The sequence below is a fragment of the Platalea leucorodia genome (genome assembly GCF_965183815.1).
Source record: "Platalea leucorodia genome assembly, chromosome: Z".
Taxonomy (NCBI): domain Eukaryota; kingdom Metazoa; phylum Chordata; class Aves; order Pelecaniformes; family Threskiornithidae; genus Platalea; species Platalea leucorodia.
Window position 1 is genome coordinate 31359483 of NC_138858.1, and position 21209 is coordinate 31380691.

General features: G+C 41.1%; 1 protein-coding gene across 2 annotated transcripts in view; it reads left to right on the top strand.

The window, feature by feature from the left end:
* Positions 1-20429, top strand: part of SLC1A1 (solute carrier family 1 member 1) — a 57877-nt gene extending 37448 nt beyond the window's left edge. For both annotated transcript variants that reach the window (XM_082335738.1, XM_082335739.1), the window contains exons 5-12: positions 218-260; positions 2090-2197; positions 3585-3769; positions 7901-8008; positions 13750-13872; positions 14406-14600; positions 15120-15254; positions 18379-20429. In XM_082335738.1, the coding sequence (XP_082191864.1) occupies positions 218-260; positions 2090-2197; positions 3585-3769; positions 7901-8008; positions 13750-13872; positions 14406-14600; positions 15120-15254; positions 18379-18625 (1144 nt within the window). In that variant the 3' untranslated portion in view covers positions 18626-20429. The remainder of the gene's footprint in view (positions 1-217; positions 261-2089; positions 2198-3584; positions 3770-7900; positions 8009-13749; positions 13873-14405; positions 14601-15119; positions 15255-18378) is intronic.
* Positions 20430-21209: the final 780 nt, after the last annotated feature.

Here is a 21209-nt window from a genome sequence, read left to right on the forward strand (position 1 = left end):
AGAAAAATAAGCCTGAAAATTCAACAGCAGGAAAACAGTCAGGTGATTGTCGGGAATCCTGAACCCTTACTTTCTTGTGTCTTTTTATCTGGCTGCTTTCTGGATAAAGGAACACAACCTGATCTGTTTTTCAAGCAGCAGAATTAATAATTTTTTTAATATAAACAACGTGTTTGTAGTATGCTGTAATGTTGAAATGCATCTGCTTTTTTAACAGGAATATGTTCCCAGAAAACCTTGTCCAGGCCTGTTTTCAACAGGTAGGGTTGAACGTTCCTCTTTGCTACTGTAGTTTTCATTGCTAGCTACAAATTACTCTTTTTTTATGTCCCCAAAAACTATGTCAGGTAAAAATTATTTCTGATAAGCCCAGGAGTATCTTAATCTCCCATAAAAAGACTTCTTGGTTTCATTTCCATTGTGATAAACACTCTGTTATCAGCTCTTAAGTCCTTGATCATTCCTTGCAAAAAAACACTGTTTGACATGATTTTTCCTTTTGGGACAGTCAGAGTTAGAAGAACCATGTCGTGAGCATCTGTTTCCTTGCTCTTAAAAAGCCTCAGTGTCTGATGAAATCTGCATAACTTAGCCCTCACCCCCATGTGTCTCACATCTAATGTCTATTGCCAGACCTGATGATCCGTCTTAAGGAAAAGACAGCTAATTGGTAAAGTCTGTTTGGGTCATCTTTCAGAAAAAGTGAGATTTGCAAGATGAAAGAGGACACTGCTGTCTGGATATCAGATTTACTTCAGATTCAGTCATTTTTATCTGTATATATATCAACTGGGTTTTGTGATGCTCTCTGCTTCCCTTTTATGTCTTTCCCAGGAAATGATGTTAACTGTCCTGCTGAGCACAGCACTCAATGCATTTCCAGTTTATAAAACTTCTTAATCAGTTTTTCTCATATGTTAATTACTATCACCCAACACTAAGGGGACAGATAGGTTCTTTTAGGGATCCTTGGCAGAATGATGACAGCACTAAATCGTAGTTAAAATTAAAGCTTTATTTTCTTAACAGGGTATTTTGATTAGTATAGCACAGAATTTATAATCAGGATAGCACAGGATTTCTATAAGCAGAATCAGTGTAGTACAATTTTATGGCAACACCACTTAACTTATGGTTTCTAATCACCTGGACCCTCTGCAGATTGAGTCAAATCTTAATACTTGGTTTGCTGTATCAACATAAAAATCATAATCTAGACTCAAAAAATGTATAAAAGAATACGAGTCACTCCCTCAGTCCTCGGAGGAAGCAGACGATGGTGGAGGCGTCCCTGGCCGCCGGGGGGGTCACAGGTCTCACTGCCCAGCAGCAGCTCCGGTCCAAGTTCATCCTCGGGACTTGTAACTGCTTGGTTTTATGGACAGTGCTCTGGGTGCTGTTACACTTCCCTGTTCAGTGGCGGGGTCAACAACACCTGGCTGGCTGGGTGCCTGGGACCTTCAAGGCCGGCAAGAAGGGGAGTAGTCAGCCTGGCACCCAGGAATCTTGAGGCCGGTAGGGAGGGGAAGAAGAAATCTGTTTGGTTCATCTACCTGGTGCACAGGACCTTCAGGGCCTGATAATATAGGGAAAGGGAATGAGTAACTGACCAGCCTGGTCACAGAGAATGGCTGTTTGCATTATATAATGGCGTTAGTTATGCTGACAACATCACCAGGGGTCTAGTTGTATCAGGTGCATCTGCTCTACGGATCTCTCCGGGGGTGGCTGTCGGCAATTCCCTCCGGACTGTTTGTCCCAATAAAAAGGCCCCTTGCCATTATCAGGAGCTCTAGCTCATCCCCCCACCAGACCGCACCAGGTCCACATGGCACCCGAGAGTCTGGGGAGCAGAATTCATGGCATATTATCTGTGGATCACTTGTTTGATCTACAGCATTTGAAGTTCAGAACCGTGATGGCCCATGGCCCATTGGGAAATAACACATTTGTCTATGTTTGCTACCTTCAAGTCAGACTGGTTCTTTTTTCCCCTTATTTTTATTGCGCAAAGGGCATGCCTTTGTCCATCCTTCAGTTTCCTCATGCTTCTAAATAAGTTTTTCCATTTCTTTAAAAACTTTTCCAGTATAAAACCAAACGTGAAAAAGTTGAAGCTACAACTGGCGTGGATAAAAATAGCTCCACATTTACAGAAGAACCTGTTACAACTGCTACGACAGCAGAGGCTTCAGAGGTGTGACCTTTATTGTTGTATTCCTTCATAATATATGAAGTGGGGAGAAAGAACATATAGATTAAATTTGGTTTAGTTGACATGGTTAGCGTTTGAGAAAAGGAAGGAAATGGTACATAGATAGATTTTAACAAGAGCACAAAACTTAATAAGTAAATGCTAGAGGTGATTATGACAATCTTCAAGTTTAAGAATACTAGAGCAGTCCAAAGATAATAGATGATGTGAGAAAATAATACATTCATATACCCCATTAAGTGTATATACTAATGAATTGTCAATTTGCTGAGAAATTAAAAAAAACAGTCACTGTGGAAAGGCTAGATGTATAGCAGCATGAGATGTTTGAGCAGCAATGAGATAACTGTAAGCACTGCAGAAAGAAAGGAATGGAAAATGGTAGTAATTTTTTTTTAATGGAAAGCAAAACAAGGGAAGGCATTTGTTAATTAATAGTCTGTTACTCTGCAAAAAAACTGTAAAGAGACAAAGTGAAGAAGAGGTTAAACAAGCCTCTCATTAGAAGTGTGGAAGGCTTATGGGTGTTGATGGTTTATAAAGCCTAGAATTACACTGGAGGAGAGGGAGAAAGGAATTCAGTTGAATATGAACACAGAACTATGAACAGTACCAAATCAATATGCGTTTTATTATACTCCTTCCAAATTTCATCTCCTAGTAATGAGAGCATGGGAACATGAGCTATATGAAAAGATATGAATTAAATCCTGAATCAGGGTGTAGTGAAGAATTGCACTCGTTCCTTCATATGTTCATACTGCACAAACACAGAGGAATGTGTGAATACCTACCTATTTAGTAGGATTTTTATGTTCTATGCATCCAATTCTGCTATAAATTATGCAGTTTCACCGATTTCAGCTGAACAATAGATTTTAAACTTGGGGCAACACTGGACACTGTTGTTCCAGTTCTTACGCAATGAGCTATTTATCTTAAATCTAGACAAACCCTTGACTTGCTCAGAAATAACCACAAGGATTCTACCTCAGCTGTGTTTTGTTCTCCACAGTAGGAAGTGAGTCTTGAGTATATTGAAGGCATGACTGTGGATACGTAGACCTTGCCATACTTTGTGTCAGAAGTCTGTAGAAAGGCCAACATAAATAAAGAGATGCTTTATCCCCTGCTAGGGTTTGGTCAGATCCTTGCGTAGCTTTAAAATACAAAGCTTTCAAAGACAATTTAGTTCTACATTCATTCCTGAACTTGCCCACTTGGCACTGTCAGAAAGGGAATAGAGTGACTGGAGAAGAGCTCCGTGTCTTTTCAAAACAAGATCTAAATGTGTTTTCATTTTAGAACTCTTGAAAGTAAATTCAGTGTTTTCAGATAGTAACTTTTTTCTCTTGAATCTAATCTATAGAACAAAACCCAAGAATACAAAATTGTGGGCATGTATTCCGACGGCATCAATGTGCTGGGGTTGATCGTCTTCTGTCTTGTTTTTGGAATGGTTATTGGGAAAATGGGAGAGAAAGGACAAGTGCTGGTGGATTTTTTCAATGCACTGAATGAAGCTACAATGAGAATAGTTCAAATAATTATGTGGTAAGTCCAAGGGCATACTGGGATTTTCTAACAACTTCTTTAAGCGGGTTTTGTCATTGAAGAGGTAGGAGCGAACTCATACTTCATATTTTCTCTTGCATAGTGCTTTACAGCATAAAACTTTAAAAGAAAGGCTGGTAAAAAGTTTTCTTTCTACAGAATTTGTTCCTTTTAAGGAAACTGGAGACAGGGCTTCCACTTATTATCTACTAAAGAAACAGTTCTATTGGTACACAAGAAACCTGAGTTTTTCAGATGTTCTTGCTGGAGGTTTATATCAAGCCAGTACAACTGGCTTCGTATAAACTGCACTAGTGATTAGAGGACTGTAGAAGCATTGCTACCCACATGCCCTTCTCAGTCTTGAACACCATTCCCTGGTAGCCATTGTTTTGACAGGATAGCTGTCCTTGGAGCTAAGTTCATAGAATCACAGAATCATAGAATGCTTTGGGATGGAAGGGACCTTTAAAGGTCATCTAGTCCAACCCCCCTGCAATGGGCAGGGGCATCTTCAACTACATCCGGTTGATCAGAGCCCCATCCAGCCTGTCCGTGAATGTTTCCAAGGATGGGGCATCTACCACCTCTCTGGGCAACCTGTTCCAGTGTTTCACCATCCTCATCGTGAAAAATTTTTTTCTTGTGTTTAGTCTAAATCTACTCTCCTTTAGTTTAAAACCATTACGCCTTGTCCTGTTGCAGCAGGCCTTGCTAAAAAGACTATCCTCATCTTTCTTGTAGGCCCCCTTTAAGTATTGAAAGGCTGCAATAAGGTCTCCCCACAGCCTTCTCTTCTCCAGGCTGAACAACCCCAACTCTCTCAGCCTTTCCTCATAGGAGAGGTGTTCCAGCCCTCTGATCATTTTTGTGGCCTCCTCTGGACCTGCTCCAACAGGTCCGTGTCCTTCCTGTGCTGAGGACCCCAGAGCTGGATGCAGTACTCCAGGAGGAGTCTCACCAGAGCAGAGTAGAGGGGCAGAATCACCTCCCTCGACCTGCTGGCCACGCTTCTTTTGATGCAGCTCAGGACATGGTTGGCTTTCTGGGCTGCGAGAGCACATTGCCAGTCATGTCCAGCTTTTCCTCTATCAGTACCCCCACGTCCTTCTACGTAGGGCTGCTCTCAATCCGTTCATCCCCCAGCCTGTACTGATACTGGGGATTGCCCTGACCCTGGTGCAGGACCTTGCACTTGTCCTTGTTGAACCTCATGAGGTTGAGACATGGTTCTCAAGCTTGTCGAGGTCCCTCTGGATGGCATCCCGTCCCTCAGGCACGTCAACTGCACTGCTCGGCTTGGTGTCACCTGCAAACTTGCTGAGGGTGCGCTCAATCCCGCTGTCTATGTCATTGATGAAGATATTAAACAGCACTGGCCCCAGTACGGACCCCTGAGGGACACCACTTGTCACTGATCTCCATCTGGACATCGAGCCATTGACCACAACCCTCTGGATGGGACCAGCCAGCCAGTTTGCTGTCCACCAAACAGCCTGCCCATCAAATCCATATCCTTCCGATTTAGAGAGAAGGATATTTTGGGGGACCATGTCAAAGGCCTTACAGAAATCCAGATAGATGACATCCATAGCTCTTCCCTTGTCCACTGATGCAGTCACGCCATCGTAGAAGGCCACTAGGTTGGTCAGGCAGGACTTGCCCTTGGTGAAGCCGTGCTGGCTGTCTCGAATCACCTCCCTGTCCTCCATGTGCCTTAGCATAGCTTCTAGGAGGATCTGTTCCATGATCTTCCCAGGCACAGAGGTGAGGCTGACAGGTCTGTAGTTCCCAGGGACCTCCTTTCCGCTCTTTTTAAAAATGGGTGCATGTTTTCCTTTTTCCAGTCACTGGGGACTTCACCTGACTGCCATGACTTTTCAAATATCATGGAGAGTGGCTTGGCAACTACATCAGCCAGTTCCCTCAGGACTCTGGGATGCATCTTGTCAGGACCCATAGACTTACGTATGTTCAGGTTCCTCAGGTGGTCGCGAACCTGATCTTCACTTATAGTGGGGAGGAACTTTGCCCCCCTGATCCCTATCAAATGGCCCATTGACTCAGGAGGTGTGTGGAGAGAGGTTGCCAGTGAAGACTGAGGCAAAAAAGTTGTTGAGCACCTCAGCCTTCTCCTCGTCTGTTATTACCAGCCTGCCAGCTTTGCTCATTAGAGGGGGTATGCTTTCTTTAACCTTCCTTTTCTGGCTGGCATACCTGTAGAAGCCCTTCTTATTATTCTTTGTGTCCCTCGCCAGGTTCAGCTCCAGCCAAGCCTTGGCCTTCCTGATCCCATCCTTACGCAACCGGGCAGTGTCCCTGTACTCTTCCCAAGACACCAGTCCCTGCTTGCACTGCCTTTGCATTCTCTTCTTGCCCTTTAGTTTGACGAACAGGTCATGACTCAGCCATGCTAGCCTCTTCCCTTCCTTGCCTGGTTTCTTGCACCTGGGGATTGATTCTAAAGTTCCTTTAGAAATATAAATAAATATACAAACCACAGCACAGAGCAAAATCCCAACTGGTATGCAAAATACAACTCAGCATCAGTTATCTTCTGTTCATAGGTTTTGTGAGACAACATTCTCACAATATTCTCTCATAATATTCCCAGACAGGAAAAACAATTTTAAAATGTAGCAACTCATCTGATAGTGTTTGGTTGGACTTCACAGCTATTCACAGTGCTTTTGTCCATACAGATCACAATTACAGGATCAGGACTATAAGCACACACAATTCTTTCCAGAGTTTGGTCCTACATGTGGAGTGACTTGTGCCATTTACTACAATACTCTGCTCATATCCACATGTTTCACACAAACAGTAGCTTATCAGATCTGACACTTCCATGGGTTTTTCTTCCATCCCAATACACTGAGATGCCTGTAAAACAGTAAACCTGTCCAGGGTTTAGTTGTACGCTTCTTGCTGCCTTTAAAGAAAGGTAAATTAGTTTCTGCAAATTGTCCTGAGCTAGGCAGCTGGTTCATTCACCAGCTGAGTTACAGTCCCATGAAACAGGCTGCCTCACTCTGCAGCAAATAACCACTAACGAGACCTGAGAGTTAGCGCATGCCACAGATACAGGATCCTACCTATAAGCTGACTATCCAGTGTCTTGCATGTGCTTGAAGCTGTGGCTACAGGCTCCCTGTGTTTATACAGATGTGGGAGCTGTTGCCTTGAATAAGGTAAAGTTTGATGCTGGCGGTGTGAGGAATTAGTTCTGCTTTCACCAAGTTCAGGGCTCAGAAGGAGCTAGGAGTCCCTGCTTTGCACAGGGACAAGGTACTATTTTATTTGTGAGACAGCACACACACATTTTTTTTAAATTTATAATTTATATTTTTAAACGGATACATTTTATATATTCACAAACTTATAAATTAATTTATACTACTCAGAGCTCTGAAGTGGCAACTTGTCTCTGCGACAGCCTACTCTCTGGTACCAAAAGGAATGCAGTGGAGCTGGTGCTAGCCTAGTCCTGATTTTTGCCTTGAATTTTCTGTAGTCAGTAGCCCATGCAGCTATTGATGTCTGTAAGGCATGGCCTTGCGTAAGTTTACTGAGGGATGGTGACCCCTCCATCAAGCAACACACTGATGACTGTACTATCCCAACATACTAAAATCACTCTTACTCTGTGCAGGTGACCCACATATAGACCCCAGTGCTGCAGGGCAGCTACTGTAAGCACAGGAGACCTTTCCCATCTGTGTGTGCTTGCAGAATGCACAGATATTCATCTCAGCCCTGCAAACTTCCATCTCTAAGTAAGCTTATGGCTGTGCATAAACGTTTGCTGCAGTAGGGCAAAGCCCACACCCCTTCACAGCTTCTGTGTATTCTGTGACACCAGGTCATACAGTACTTGATAGACTATGCATAGGATTTCATTTACTCTGATTTTCCTCATCTTTTTTCGTCACCGCTATTGTAGTCTTGCTGCAAGTGAATAAAGTCAGTTGTATAATGGAATGTAAAAAAAATCTTCAGTTGTGTAATAGAATATAAAAAGAATTCTTCCATCTGTTGTAAAAAGTTATACTGTACAAGAAATTATTCTGTGGTGAGCATGCAATATTTCTGAGAATGCATTTTAATTGCTTTGTTTTTGCTTTCTAGGTATATGCCAATTGGTATTGTGTTTTTAATTGCTGGGAAGATCATAGAAGTTGAGGACTGGGAAATATTTCGTAAACTGGGTCTTTATATGGCTACAGTACTAAGTGGGTATGTCGTTTCTTAAAGATGAAATTAAATGTGTGCAGTTTTTAGAGGTTAGTTGATTACAACTCAATTATCCGCAACACCCAGCCTCTTCTAGGTCAGAGACAAAAATTCCTGTCAGTGAAAATTATGTGAGGATGTTTTGAATGCAGGTTTTGCTGAATGTGTGTTTTGTTTTAAAAAGTCACTGCCTTGCATTCTAAAAAAAAAAAGCAAAGGCTGTTCTTGTATTCATTGTTTTATCTTCTCAGCTTGGTGCTGAAACAGATATCATTGTATTTTTGAGAGTAGTAATGCTTCTGTAAGATAGTAGAAGAAGTTGCAAAAGGGTGAAGTTGTGAATTATGGCTTATTGGGGGTTGCCAGCCTCTTGAAAATACACTAATATCTGGATTAAGCTGGGAATCTCCATGGGACCTGTGGGACCAAGGTGTACCAGCACAGGCCCAGCTCCTCTGCCCAGTGCAAATGCATAGCAAGTGCAGTGCACAATAAATGATGCCAAAGAGGAAACTGATCCCTTCCCACTTCAGTGCAGAGCAGGCAGCGGAGATCGAGAGAAGCCCTGGGGATTGCACTGTTTGTTAGTTACTCCTTCAAGGCAAAGGTAGCTGGTGAAACTGCAAAAGCAGGAGTTGCTATATGAATAACTTAGCCAAGCATCAGAACATTTTTTCTATTCATTTTCTAGACCCTTGGCTGTGTAGAACAGTCTGGGGTGGAGGAGGTTACACCTGCACAATGTGGAGCCTTAGAAGGGGCAGCTTAATTGCTCCAAGTGATATAGGTTATAATACTAGATCATTATATATCTCTGAAGACTATCCTACAAAGAACCCTTTTGATAGATAAATGGGTATTACAGTCCCAATAAGTTAAATGCATTTAAATTTCTATTTCCAGTTCAGTGAAGCATAACTTCTAGGCTGCCTTGGTTGATTGCCTTAGCATCCACTCCTATAATTCCTTCAGTATACTAAGGATTTATTCATGTTTTGTCTAGAGGCTAGATCCAAAGTTGTTCAAGAGCTTCTTTTCCCCCACTTTATGCATATGCATGCTATTCTTCAAATGTCATTCACATGCTTTCTGACAACCAAGCAGAGAGAAGGGTAGTATATTAGTCTTAAATGCAAACTTCTCTATAAATAGTCAAGAAGGATCTCTTCTTTTTTTGCATTAATCTTTGCTAGATAATTGTATTTATTTCAAAGATGTTGTTTTGTTTTATGCATAAGCCAGTATGTTTGGACTAGCTGTTCAAAAATCATTTGCGATATAATGACTTTCTAAGTAAAAATTACAGCTCCAGAAATAGCACTGAATCATGAATTTTCCAAAATGTTACAGAGATGAGTGCAAGTTATGTTTATCTAATGCATAATGCAGTTTTTTGTGAGTTTCCATTTACACTTGGAAAAGAAATCAAATTTTTAAAGGATGCAAAAGTTGATGTTTACCAAGAGACTGTAAATCAAGAGACTAATATTTTCAATATAAATCATAAATGAGACAGTGACCACAACTTAGGTAGAAGGCATTTATAGAATGACACTGTATTGCTTTTGCAGGTTTTCTATTAAATGCAATTAACTCAGAGGAAGAATATGTTGAATGGATTATTACTGTCCTTTGACTTGAGGTTTAGATCAGGTAGCAAGTTTTACAGTTTTAGATCTGATACCAAGTTTTACGACTGCTTACCTGTTAATGGTTACTATTCCATAGAATTATAGAATCATTTAGGTTGGAAAACCTTTAAGATCATCAAGTCCAACTGTTAACCTAACACTGCCAAGTCCACCACTAGATCATGTCCCTAAGCACCACATCTACATGTCTTTTAAATACCTCCAAGGATGAGAACTCCACCACTTCCCTGGGCAGCCTTGCTACAACCTCCTTTCAGGTAGTTGTAGAGAGGAATAAGGTCTCCCCTGAGCCTCCTTTTCTCCAGGCTAAACAACCCCAGCTCCCTCAGTTGCTCCTCGTAAGACTTGTGTGCTAGACCCTTCACCAGTTTTATTGCTCCTCTTTGGATGCGCTCTACCACATCTAGACCCTTCTTGGCCACCTGAGCACACTGCTGGCTCATATTCAGCTGGCTGTCGACCAGCACCCCCACGTCCTTTTCTGCCAGGCAGCTCTCCAGCCACTCCTCCCCCAGCCTGTAGCATTGCATGGGGTTGTTGTGACCCAAGCGCAGGACCCAGCACTGAGCCTTGTTGAATCTCATACGGTTGGCCTCAGCCCATCGATCCAGCCTGTCCAGGTCCGTCTGTAGAGCGTTCCTACCCTCCAGCAGATCAACACTCCCACCCAGCTTGGTGTCTTCTGCAAGCTTACTGAGGGTGCACTCGATCCCCTCGTCCAGATCATTGATAAAGATATTAAACAGAACTGGCCCCAATACTGAGCCCTGGGGAGCACCACTTGTGACTGGCCGCCAACTGGACTTAACTCCATTCACCACCACCCTTTGGGCCCAGCCATCCAGCCAGTTTTTTACCCAGCACAGAGTGCACCCATCCAAGCCATGAGCAGCCAGCTTCTCTAGGAGAGTGCTGTGGGAAATGGTGTCAAAGGCCTTACTAAAGTCCAAGTAGACAACATCCACAGCCTTTCCCTCATCCACTAGGCGGGTCTCCTTGTCATAGAAGGAGATCAGGTTAGTGAAGCAGGACCTGCCTTTCATAAACCCATGCTGACTGATCACCTGATTGTTCTGTATGTGCTGCGTGATATCACTCAGGATGATCTGCTCCATAACCTTCCCCAGCGCTGAGGTCAGGCTGACAGACCTGTAGTTCCCTGGATCCTCCTTCCAGCCCTTCTTGTAGAGTTGTACTGTGACAGGGCGTATCTTCCTTAAGATATGTGTCAAGACACAGTGCTTTCTCCAGAGTACTTCGATTGCAAAGTAAACTACCACCACATACAGTGTCCCATTCAGGTGGTAACCATGGGCTTGACAGGCACGACAATTTTAAGTACGTTCACAGGTACCATCAAAAAGATTGTGTATTGTAAGGGTGTCACTCTTTCTCTCCATCCTTGGAGAGAAAAAGTCTCTGTTCCACTGAACTCCCTCGCACATGCCACGATTTTCCCTGATGCGTGCTAGGGTACATCTCTGCAGCATTTCTGTCTCTTACAGGATGGCCTACAGTGGGTGATGCTCAAGGTATTGTGGAGAAGGGCTAACAGCAGCACATTCTCTCCAAAACTGACCATCAGGGAGGCCGTGTTGTAATCAGATCACAGGAGCAAAGATGACAATGTATACACAAGGCTATAGGCTGCAGGGAGAAGGTGCTTGTTCCACATTTTCCAGCCTGCAAGAATACCCTTTTTCCCACCTCTCGGCAAACAGGAGAGATTGTGCTCTTTCTTTGTTTTGGTTTCTTAAACACTGCTGTTCCCATCATCCTTATTTGCTTGACCTTGTTTGTTTACAGTGTCTTCTGTTCATCAGCATCTTCTGTAGCTGTCTCTATTGCCATCCCTTTAAGCTTGATCCTGAGAATTACAGATTATTTTAAACATATTTCTTGTATTCCCTATCAAGAAAAATGTGCAAGAGCATGAGGGCTGGTGCGTCTTACCCTTCTTTTCCTTTCCTTTAACTTCCCTCTCCAGCTCATCTTCTATCTCACCTTCTTCCCAGCTTTATTATTCATGACCTTTCACATTCTTAGCCCTACCAGCTCTCACCCACCATTGTCTGCAACACATCTCAGTCTTCATGTCTCATTCAGGTCACCATGAGGGAACAGACTTCCTCCAGTGCCTCTGCTCCAAGTGGCCACTAAATATCTTCAGCCTTTCACTTTTAATGGTGGCAGTGTCAGGATGAGGGCATGTTAGCAGTCACAGAGGAGAAAAATCAAAGTAGGAGGCATAATACAAGTGCCAAAGAACTCACAGCCTGAGGTGGAAAAAAAAAAAAAAAGAAGCTGCACCAAGCAGACTCTCTCTTGCCTGTGCCTTTGTCTCTTCTGAAAGCAGCAAGGCAGCTTCATCTCTGGACGCTATAAGGAATGCCAGTTTGGGATTCTGAGGGACAAGGTTCTTCCTATGTTAAAACTGAACACTGTTAGAATTTCTTTTTTTCAGTTGCTGATTATGATTTTTTGGTATAAAAACTTCTGCTGCTTCCTGAAAATAAATATTAGTTCAAATTCGTTTCATGAAAATCAGTAGTAGCAAAGCAGATATGCACAAGTACTTTATTTTGGATAATGCAATGTTCATGCTGCCACTAAAAAAGTGCAGATCTAAATTTTTCAAAATAACTATTAGCAAGTCAGTGTTCTTCTAGATGTAGACATACTTGAAGTGTTTACTGTCATCAGCATTTTGTTAAGACACCCAGCAACACCCATACCGCTATATTTTTTCCATATGTTTTGTAGAATTCAGTTTGTTCTCAGGCACCATTGTAAAAATTGTTAGGTTTCTTTCTAGAGTTCTTTACAAAGTTCTATCAATACATGTTGGGTGCTGTTATTTACATTCCACTAAATAAATCATTTGTTCACATACAGAATGAAAACTTTAATGCTTTTAAAAAGATAAGATTTCCAAGGAAACAAATAGTTAGGTTTTGTGGGTGATTTTTGCTGCTGTTGTGGATTTCTGTACTGTGGCTACTGCTCTCTTAATTGCCTGGTTTTGTCAGAACAAATGGTACCATGATTTATCACTATCAGCTGCTCTGAAATCATAAAGCACTATTATAACACAGTAACATTTACAAGAACATCTTGTGAGGACAGAATAAAAATCCCAAGGTCATACATGACGACAGTTCTGGGCTTTATGTTTCCAAGCTATGATAATTTCTTTTCACAAGAAGCTGATGCTGCTATAATTGCTTGCAACCTTGGAACACGGGAAATCTTTCATAGACCCTTCACATATATTTCATGTCAAATATACTCACAGCAGACTGTTTACCTCTAATCTTAATGCCCACAAAGCTCTGCAGTCATATGCATTCAGGATTAATGCATAATGTTCAAAATTAATGCACAAGTTGAAGGATGAATTTGTCCCTGAGACTCACCCAAATATCCAGGCAAATACACCTGAGCAGATGAAGTCACGAGGACAGTTGGATCTTTTGCATGTCAACACACTTAATTTAAAAAATTAATAGTTTTAAAAGACAGTATTTTAGCATCTTAAAACCTTGAAGATGGTGAGACTACAGTTTCTGCAGAAAGATGTGGACTTATCTGTTCCTGACTGGGAACTGTATTTACCTTTAATTCCAAAACATTTTCTATAACAAAGGCAGATAAACTTAGAAAAATCATTTGGTTTGTTTTTCTGATTTGTCTCTAGTCTACATTGTAAGGATCTGGCAGGAGGGTGGAGTATTTTACAGTATTTCAAATCACCCTCGGCACATCAGTTTAAATATTATTTATTGCTTTAGTTTTCTCATCTTCCTAAGTTTAATATTATTTCCAATGTATTAGCTAACTCTTGTTCTACTTTGGAAAGAGAGACAATTAATAATCTCTCTCCTCCTTCCAAAAGAAAGTGTAGAACTGCATTTGTCTGCATTTTTTTAAGATGGTATACTCTCTAGGTTTTGAACATAGGTGTCACTAAAGTCACATTTAGTGTTTCATAAGTGTGCTTGAGGACAGAACTAGATACCTATTATCACCGTCTTACTAAAACAAGGCAATGAGATGGATCCATTTGTTTAAATAGTCCATTTTATTTTGCAGACTTGCAATCCATTCCACTATAATTCTGCCACTGATCTACTTGATAATAGTACGGAAAAATCCTTTTCGGTTTGCCATGGGGATGGCTCAGGCACTTCTGACGGCCCTCATGATTTCTTCCAGGTAAACAAAAGCAACATTTATATTCTGTAATGTTCTCAGTAGTAATTGTTTGTGCTCTGATTTTATTGCTATTTTGTTACATACCCTGATTTCACCTGGACAATTCTAAATCCCCTGGAGGCTGAAATACTATTTTCTTCATTATTTTTGTAGTACCCAAAGGGGTGCTGGCATTACACCAAATGAGAGTCTGTCCCTTCCAGGAGGAGGCAGTTCTTTGCCATTCAGTTCATTAGTCACAGACTTGCTAGAGTTTAAGCTGTTGCACTGTTTCTGTGACTACATGCATCATGATGATATTACCATGTAATTTTGAGGATAACTAAGACTTTGTTATTTCTTTCCGTAATTAGAAGAGAAAACAGAAGTTACTTTGCTTTAAAAGCCAGCTCTCACTTTCATGGTGCAGCCTTCCTGTCTGCCTTAGATCTCCATTTAAGTCTTAGAGCAGATGAGGCTCTGAGGAAAAGGAAAGATAAGGGAAATGGTATGGTGTTGCATGCGCTTACTTTGTGTGTTTATCTATGTGCCAGTTCAGCAACTTTGCCTGTCACCTTCCGCTGTGCAGAAGAAAAAAACTTCATTGACAAAAGAATTACCAGGTTCGTTCTTCCGGTTGGCGCTACCATCAACATGGACGGCACAGCTCTTTATGAAGCAGTAGCAGCTGTATTTATTGCACAGCTGAATGACTTAGAGCTGGATATTGGCCAAATAGTTACCATTAGGTAAGACTAAAGCCATCACACACATTTTGTTGGAGGTGGTTTTTTTGATTAATGGTACATTAACTTTGGATACCCCATGGGAAAGTTGAAACTGTCATTCACAGCACAGGAAGTAACAGGAACATTCTCACCTCTTGGTCTGAGGCCTTGCCTGTGCAACCTGATGAGGAGGTGAGATGGGCCAGGACATGCAGCTGGTACACAACATCATTCTGGAAATTGCCATTATTCTTCCACTGTAAACACTTGCAAACACAACTCGATCTCTACGTCTGATCTGTCCAGTTTGTTTGTTAGTTACCTGTTGCCTGTTATTCTGCAGTGTAACCATAACTATATCTATACATGACTTCTCCCATAAACTTGTCACCAGACTTTGAGTAGGTACTATTCGAGAGGAAAACTGGAACATTCGGGCTTCTTTCTTGCAGTGAAATAAGCCTGTTTGTGCCAGAAAATATAGTTTCTGTGAGCAACATGTATTCTGAATGCCTTTTCTGGGCTTTATTTGGGATTTAGTGTCACAGCTACAGCAGCCAGCATCGGGGCTGCAGGTGTCCCCCAAGCCGGACTTGTCACCATGGTGATTGTACTGAGCGCCGTCGGCCTGCCTGCTGAAGATGTTACTCTGATCATTGCAGTTGACTGGCTTCTGTAAGTTTAAAGCACTTGATATTTAATTATTTTTCCTTTTTTTTAACGTTTACATAAGTTTTGTGGGAACATGTGGGTATGAGAAAGCAACAAAATCACTTAGGACTGTTGCAGGAATTGGACAAAGATTCTTCTTGTGGCCAGACTTGTTCAATACATAGTTGAATGCAGTCGTGGCTTTAATTCTGAGAGAAGCCCAGCTGTGTGGGATGGCAGTGAGTAACGTCACATCCAATGGTGCTATCAACCTTAAAATAGTGGCCACAGAATTAATAAATCATGAGCATAATACTCGGGAAAGACTAATTTGACAGCACCAAGGATTGCCTCTGGAGTGTCAGCTGCCACCATATTATGATAAATTCGTACACCATTCATAAAAATCAAACGCAGCCACAAGCAGAACATCTCAGCTGATTTCCACAAAGCACGTAAAATGCCTACACTGGTGAAGAGGCAGTGGAGCACAACATGAAATAAGCAAAGCTGGTCCTGGACTCCACATGGACACACATGGCAGGCTGTACATGGGTCTGTGCTGCCGGCATTGCTTTGCTAGGGCTGTTCTTCACTGAGAGTTTTTTAAAGACCCAGCCCCTTGATCAACAGGCACACACATGCAAACTCAGAAAGCATTCCTTATGTCTGATCCAAACCATCTCACCTCATAACATCAAAACCCCTCAGTCCCATTAAGCATCTCTTTCTGGAGAGAAGCATTTTCACCAGAAATCTTTTCTATTCAGCTTACACTGAGATGTTTCTCTGCTACTTTTGCAAAAGCCCAAAGAATCACAGAGTGTATTCTGGAGGTCAGAAGGACATCAGCATTCAGTTTCGTCCCATGGTTCACTGGGAAAGAGTACCAGGATTCACAAGTTAAGGAGTATAACCAGTTTGTAATACAGCTTTTTTGCCTCCTAAACTGTGCAAGCTTTAGTGCTCAGACCAAGTTCTTGTTCACCTGCAGTAACTCAGCGTGGATGATATTTCACTGGTATCAATGCAGAGCTCAATCATTTTGTGGTCTCTGCATGTATTCTTCTTGGGCTCATATTTACACTCGAGGTAAATGTATTCGTGTTCCTCCTCACCCTTTCCAGTCATTTTCTTGAAGGATTTCTGGCAGCAACCTATGTATTTCACAGATATATATAATTTACTTGATTATATAATTCAGTTTTTCAAGCTGTAGAGAGAAGTGCCAGTCTCCAGAAAACCAGGGCTGTTGAATGGATCCAAGAATTTGGTTTCTGTACAAGCATAATTGCTCCAAACAAAACAGCTCCAGCCACAAGTGCATTCTCCCTATCAAGTGTCTACAACAGGGTCTAATAGGTTTGTTTGCTGTTCTCCACAATCATTTCATTTTCTCCAGCTCTCTTTTTTTCCCAGTGGGCATTTAGTTTTTTTAAGGGTGGTGAAGATCAGTACAAACCGCTGGCTCAGAGCATCTAAAGAAGAGTGTAAGAACAGAACAAATGTGTATTGGTTCTTTTCCCAAAGTACTCTCTTAGCCTCCTGCAAATTGTAGCTCACAGAGTTCCTGAGCTGGAGATGGTTTTTGTTTTAACAGTTCTCAATAGATTTCTTGTTCTTCCATGAATGCCTCATTGCTTTTGGGACCCATATAAACTTCTAGGTTTCCACAAGTCCCGTGCAGAGGAATTCCACAACCTAACAATGTGTTGTGCAGAGACATATTTTTGTCTGTTTTAATGTATGTCCTAATAATTTTATTTGATGCCCTCTAATTCTTTTAAGGGAGTGAGAGAGAGAGGAAGAGAACAGTAATTCCCTGTTTCTCACAGTCATCATAATTTTACGGATATGATCTCATTCCACTTTGAAAGTCCACAACTTAAGTGATTCTTAGGCACAATACGAATACATGGAAGCTACCTGTTCCACCATGAAACAGACAAAGAGTTCAAGCTGATTCTGAGATACTTTTCAGATTAGGGTGTCTTGCTGTGTAAAGCAAATTAAAGATTAATTTCATGTACCAGGGATCATTGGCAGTGCATTTTGCACCTCAGCAAATGGAATGCACATCATGAAACCACGTAGATTATTAACACTTTTGTCTCTTGTACTTATTGCCTAAAATGTATTCTTTTGCAACCTGCTAGTAGTGGCTCATTAACAATCCTCTGGTTAATTCTGAACTTACCAAGGTTTTATTACACAGGCTTGAGGAGTACTTCCATGTTTTTAATGAAGAATACAAAAATTTTGAGAATAGAAAAGAAGTATTATGAACGATGAGTTTCCAGTGCTTTACCCCCTCTCTTCCTTTCCCTATCATATATTTCCTTTCCTCATGGAGAACACATGGGCACTTTTTCGCACTGGAGTTCAGCAGAAAGAAAAACAGGGAAGCATGACCTTCCATGGTCCCTACCTCACTTCCACACCAAGTTTCAAACTTTGCTATATTGCATGGTTTTGTTGCTCCTCTGCCAAGTAGTGGCAGATTTTTAAGGCCTGCAAGTCACATTTCTGTTGGGAGAAAAATCAACAGTACAGAAGTATCATATACCTTTAAGTGACTTGTTTAATACAACTTTGTACTCAACTCTTTATCAATGAGAAGCTAACAGAAGATAGCCTTTCCCATTTCCTGGGTTTGGGCCAGATACTGAAGGTACTGGGCTAGGCACTCCTCTGGCTGAGGAAATGACTGTTAGAAAGACGACGAAAGGCACAATGCAAACTCTTCTGCTGCACCCTACAGTCTCTCCTCCCAACAAAAGCAGTCTCATCACAAAGAGAACCAGCAGTGTAGCGGACTTCAGGGCCTGAGAAGTGATCCCTACAACATTTTGTAAGGCTGTGCACAGCAGTGTGATTACTGTTCTAACAGACTAGTGATGTGACTTGCAGTTTTGCGCACCCTGTACAAAGTAATTTGTCATGAAAGTGACTCCATGTTTCTTCAAAGACATGTGGGGGAAATTCTGTTTCTTATTCTACATGATTTTTTCTTTTAATTGCAGAATTACCCTGAATCTTCACTGGGAAGAAAAAAGCTCTGCATTTGCTAGAGTAGCTTACTTTTACTAAAAAGGATTTTCTAAGTAACATACGAAATGGTTTGTCTGACAACATTTTTATTCCGTAGGGATCGATTCAGAACAATGGTGAATGTCTTGGGAGATGCCTTTGGTACAGGGATAGTGGAGAAGCTCTCTAAAAAGGAGCTGGAGCAGATGGATGTCACCTCTGAAGTCAACATAGTCAATCCTTTTGCCTTGGAAACAACAATACTTGATAATGATGAAACAGAGACCAAGAAATCGTACGTCAATGGAGGCTTTGCTGTAGATAAGTCTGACACCATATCCTTCACGCAGACATCTCAGTTCTAAAGCCAGTAGCTTTTAGGTAAAACAGGAGCACTAAAGGACATGGCCATATGCAATATCTCAAAAAGCTTAAAGGATAATCGAGAATGAATTACATCTCACGTGCATTTCATTTACTACACAGACTCTGATTCTCCTTACCAGTTCTGCCCCCTTCTCATCATGTCTCCCAACAATTTGAACTCATCACTTTTAGTCCTTGCTGATAGGTTGAAGAAAAAGACAGTTGTAAAATACTTTTTTTTTTTTTTTTTTTTAAAGAATATACACTATTGCTGAGGCTATGAAATGCCTCTTTGGAATCAGCATGCTCATAAATGGGTATCTTAGCTGGGACAGCCAAATGTGTTTTACTCAGGAGTAGCACAGCATTTCACATCTTACCCACATTACAGAATACCTGTATGAAATCCCTTTTAATATCCTTGCCTTCTGAACAGATTGCACTGTACTTGACACCTACTGTAACTTGATCACGTGCCAAAATACTCATTTCTGCAGCTGAGGGGATACCACTTGGGTGATTCAGGAAGGAACAGACCAGAAAGGCCTTGTAATAAGTATTTTACTGTGAACAGGGTTTCATTTTTCTTTAATTGTGAAATAATTGGGCATGGAAGACTTTCCAGTGTTTATGTAGCTAGGTTTCCCCATGCCTTTCATGTCAATGCCAGCTGCTGGGATTGGCCTTCAGATGTGAAATAAATTGCTGTGGTTTGCCCTTCTGGCATTTGAAGAGTTTTTGTAAAGTGATACTTCACCAGTTTAGGTGCACTCTGATGGCCTCCTAGTACATTTCCATCAGAAGCAGAAGTAAGTCCGTTTACTGTTGTTCACCTTTGACTCTAACCAAATATTAATCAGCCCAAAAGTAGGCAGAGGTCATGAAGATGAAAATAGACTGTATAGCAATGCGTAGTGCAAAATCTAAACCCTTCCTCCGTGGAATAAAAACAGATATAATATCGAGAATATAGGAGGCATACCGTTTTCTAGAAAGAAGCCACTATCACTAAGCTTTTTACACAGACTGGTTGTTTTTTTGCTCCTTGGCTTAGTTTGCCAGTTGAACATGCAAGTTCATAGCTGCAACACTACTACAGTGCCAACATACCAGCTAAACTGTATCTTACAAAGCATTTCTGGACCCAGAAAGTCATGTGTTCAGGTGGCTTGCTATAGGATAAGAAGCACTAAGAACTTCCTCATAAAAAAATCTCCATTTTCTAAAACATTTTATACAAGATTTCCATGGTGCAAAAATTACTCTGTCAAGGGAGGAGTTGCTGTAACAATTTTTTTTGCCTTGCACATTGATGTTGTTAGCCATTTTATATGTAAAGTAAACTGAAATTCATATACAGTTCTTTGTTTGTAAATAAGCTTGTGGTAAACCTAAAATTACACCCATATGCTAACAAAAAAACCTTCAAGTTCCTGCAGTGTTATATACTCAATTCAATCCTACACTTTTGTATTTAAATAAACCTGAAGCGTGCCAAAGAGAACTGATTAAGAAAAAAAGAAAATACTTACTGTAGGTTTTGATAAATTGCACCTTAACAAGTCAATGAGACATAATACTGTATTTAAATTAAACATTGTAAACTATATGGAAGTGTTAATCTAAGTATTGGTATGTTTATACAAAATAAAGAAAATGTACAGATTGAGTAAATCAATCCTTTACCTGTGCAGAAATAGTATGAGGCAGTCTTGTTTTGTACAGCTTTGCTCGTGGGAGGAAAAAACCCATCAGTTTCCACAACTAGCCTATAATCTACTCTTTGTCTTTGCTTTTTTAAGTCACCCTTTTACGATCACCCCATTATGTAGTCACCCTGTTATGATGTACTGTGAACAGTGTTCCTAACGTGTTCTAAATAAATAATTTCTCTCTTGTTTTAGCCTACCATCCTCTCCTCGGTGTAAAATATTGAGTTCCTTTAGCTATAGCAAGAAAAACAAAACTGGTTGAATTTAGGATTTATGTTATCTTCACTAGTGACTCAGCTGTAGCTTTGGCAAGAATTACTCTCTTCTTCCAATAAAATAAATGCTTAAGAGCACAGTGCTGAGACTGCAAGAAAGCCCTCCAACAACAGATGATCTGAGTTGGGGGTATGCTATTAAACACACTAAGCGGGGGATTTTTTTTATTTATTTATTTATTTATATGGATCAGATTCAGCTAAGCAGGGGTTGATGGTGCTGTTTTGCCATCTATTAACCACCAAGAGACCAAGCCATATACTGAAGATACTGTTAAGTCCAAGGATGCTTTTCCTGACACGATATTCTGAGTATGTACCTTCTATATATGTGGAAACATCCTGCATGGGCAATGCATCCTCTTCTCCATAGCCTCCTGGTCCGGAAGCTTTGGAGAGTGGTGGAGAGTCTCCCATCAGAAAAGCACCTGCAGGTTTTGGCCCTTTACGCCATGTTGTTACATTCTTGTAAGGTCTTTGGGGATGCAGAAGTTATCACAGGATTGGACCCTGCATTTTGAATAGCATGTGTGGCTTTAAGTCATGGAAGACAAGGTTACCCACATAGGCATTGCTGCTGAAATACTCAGGGACTT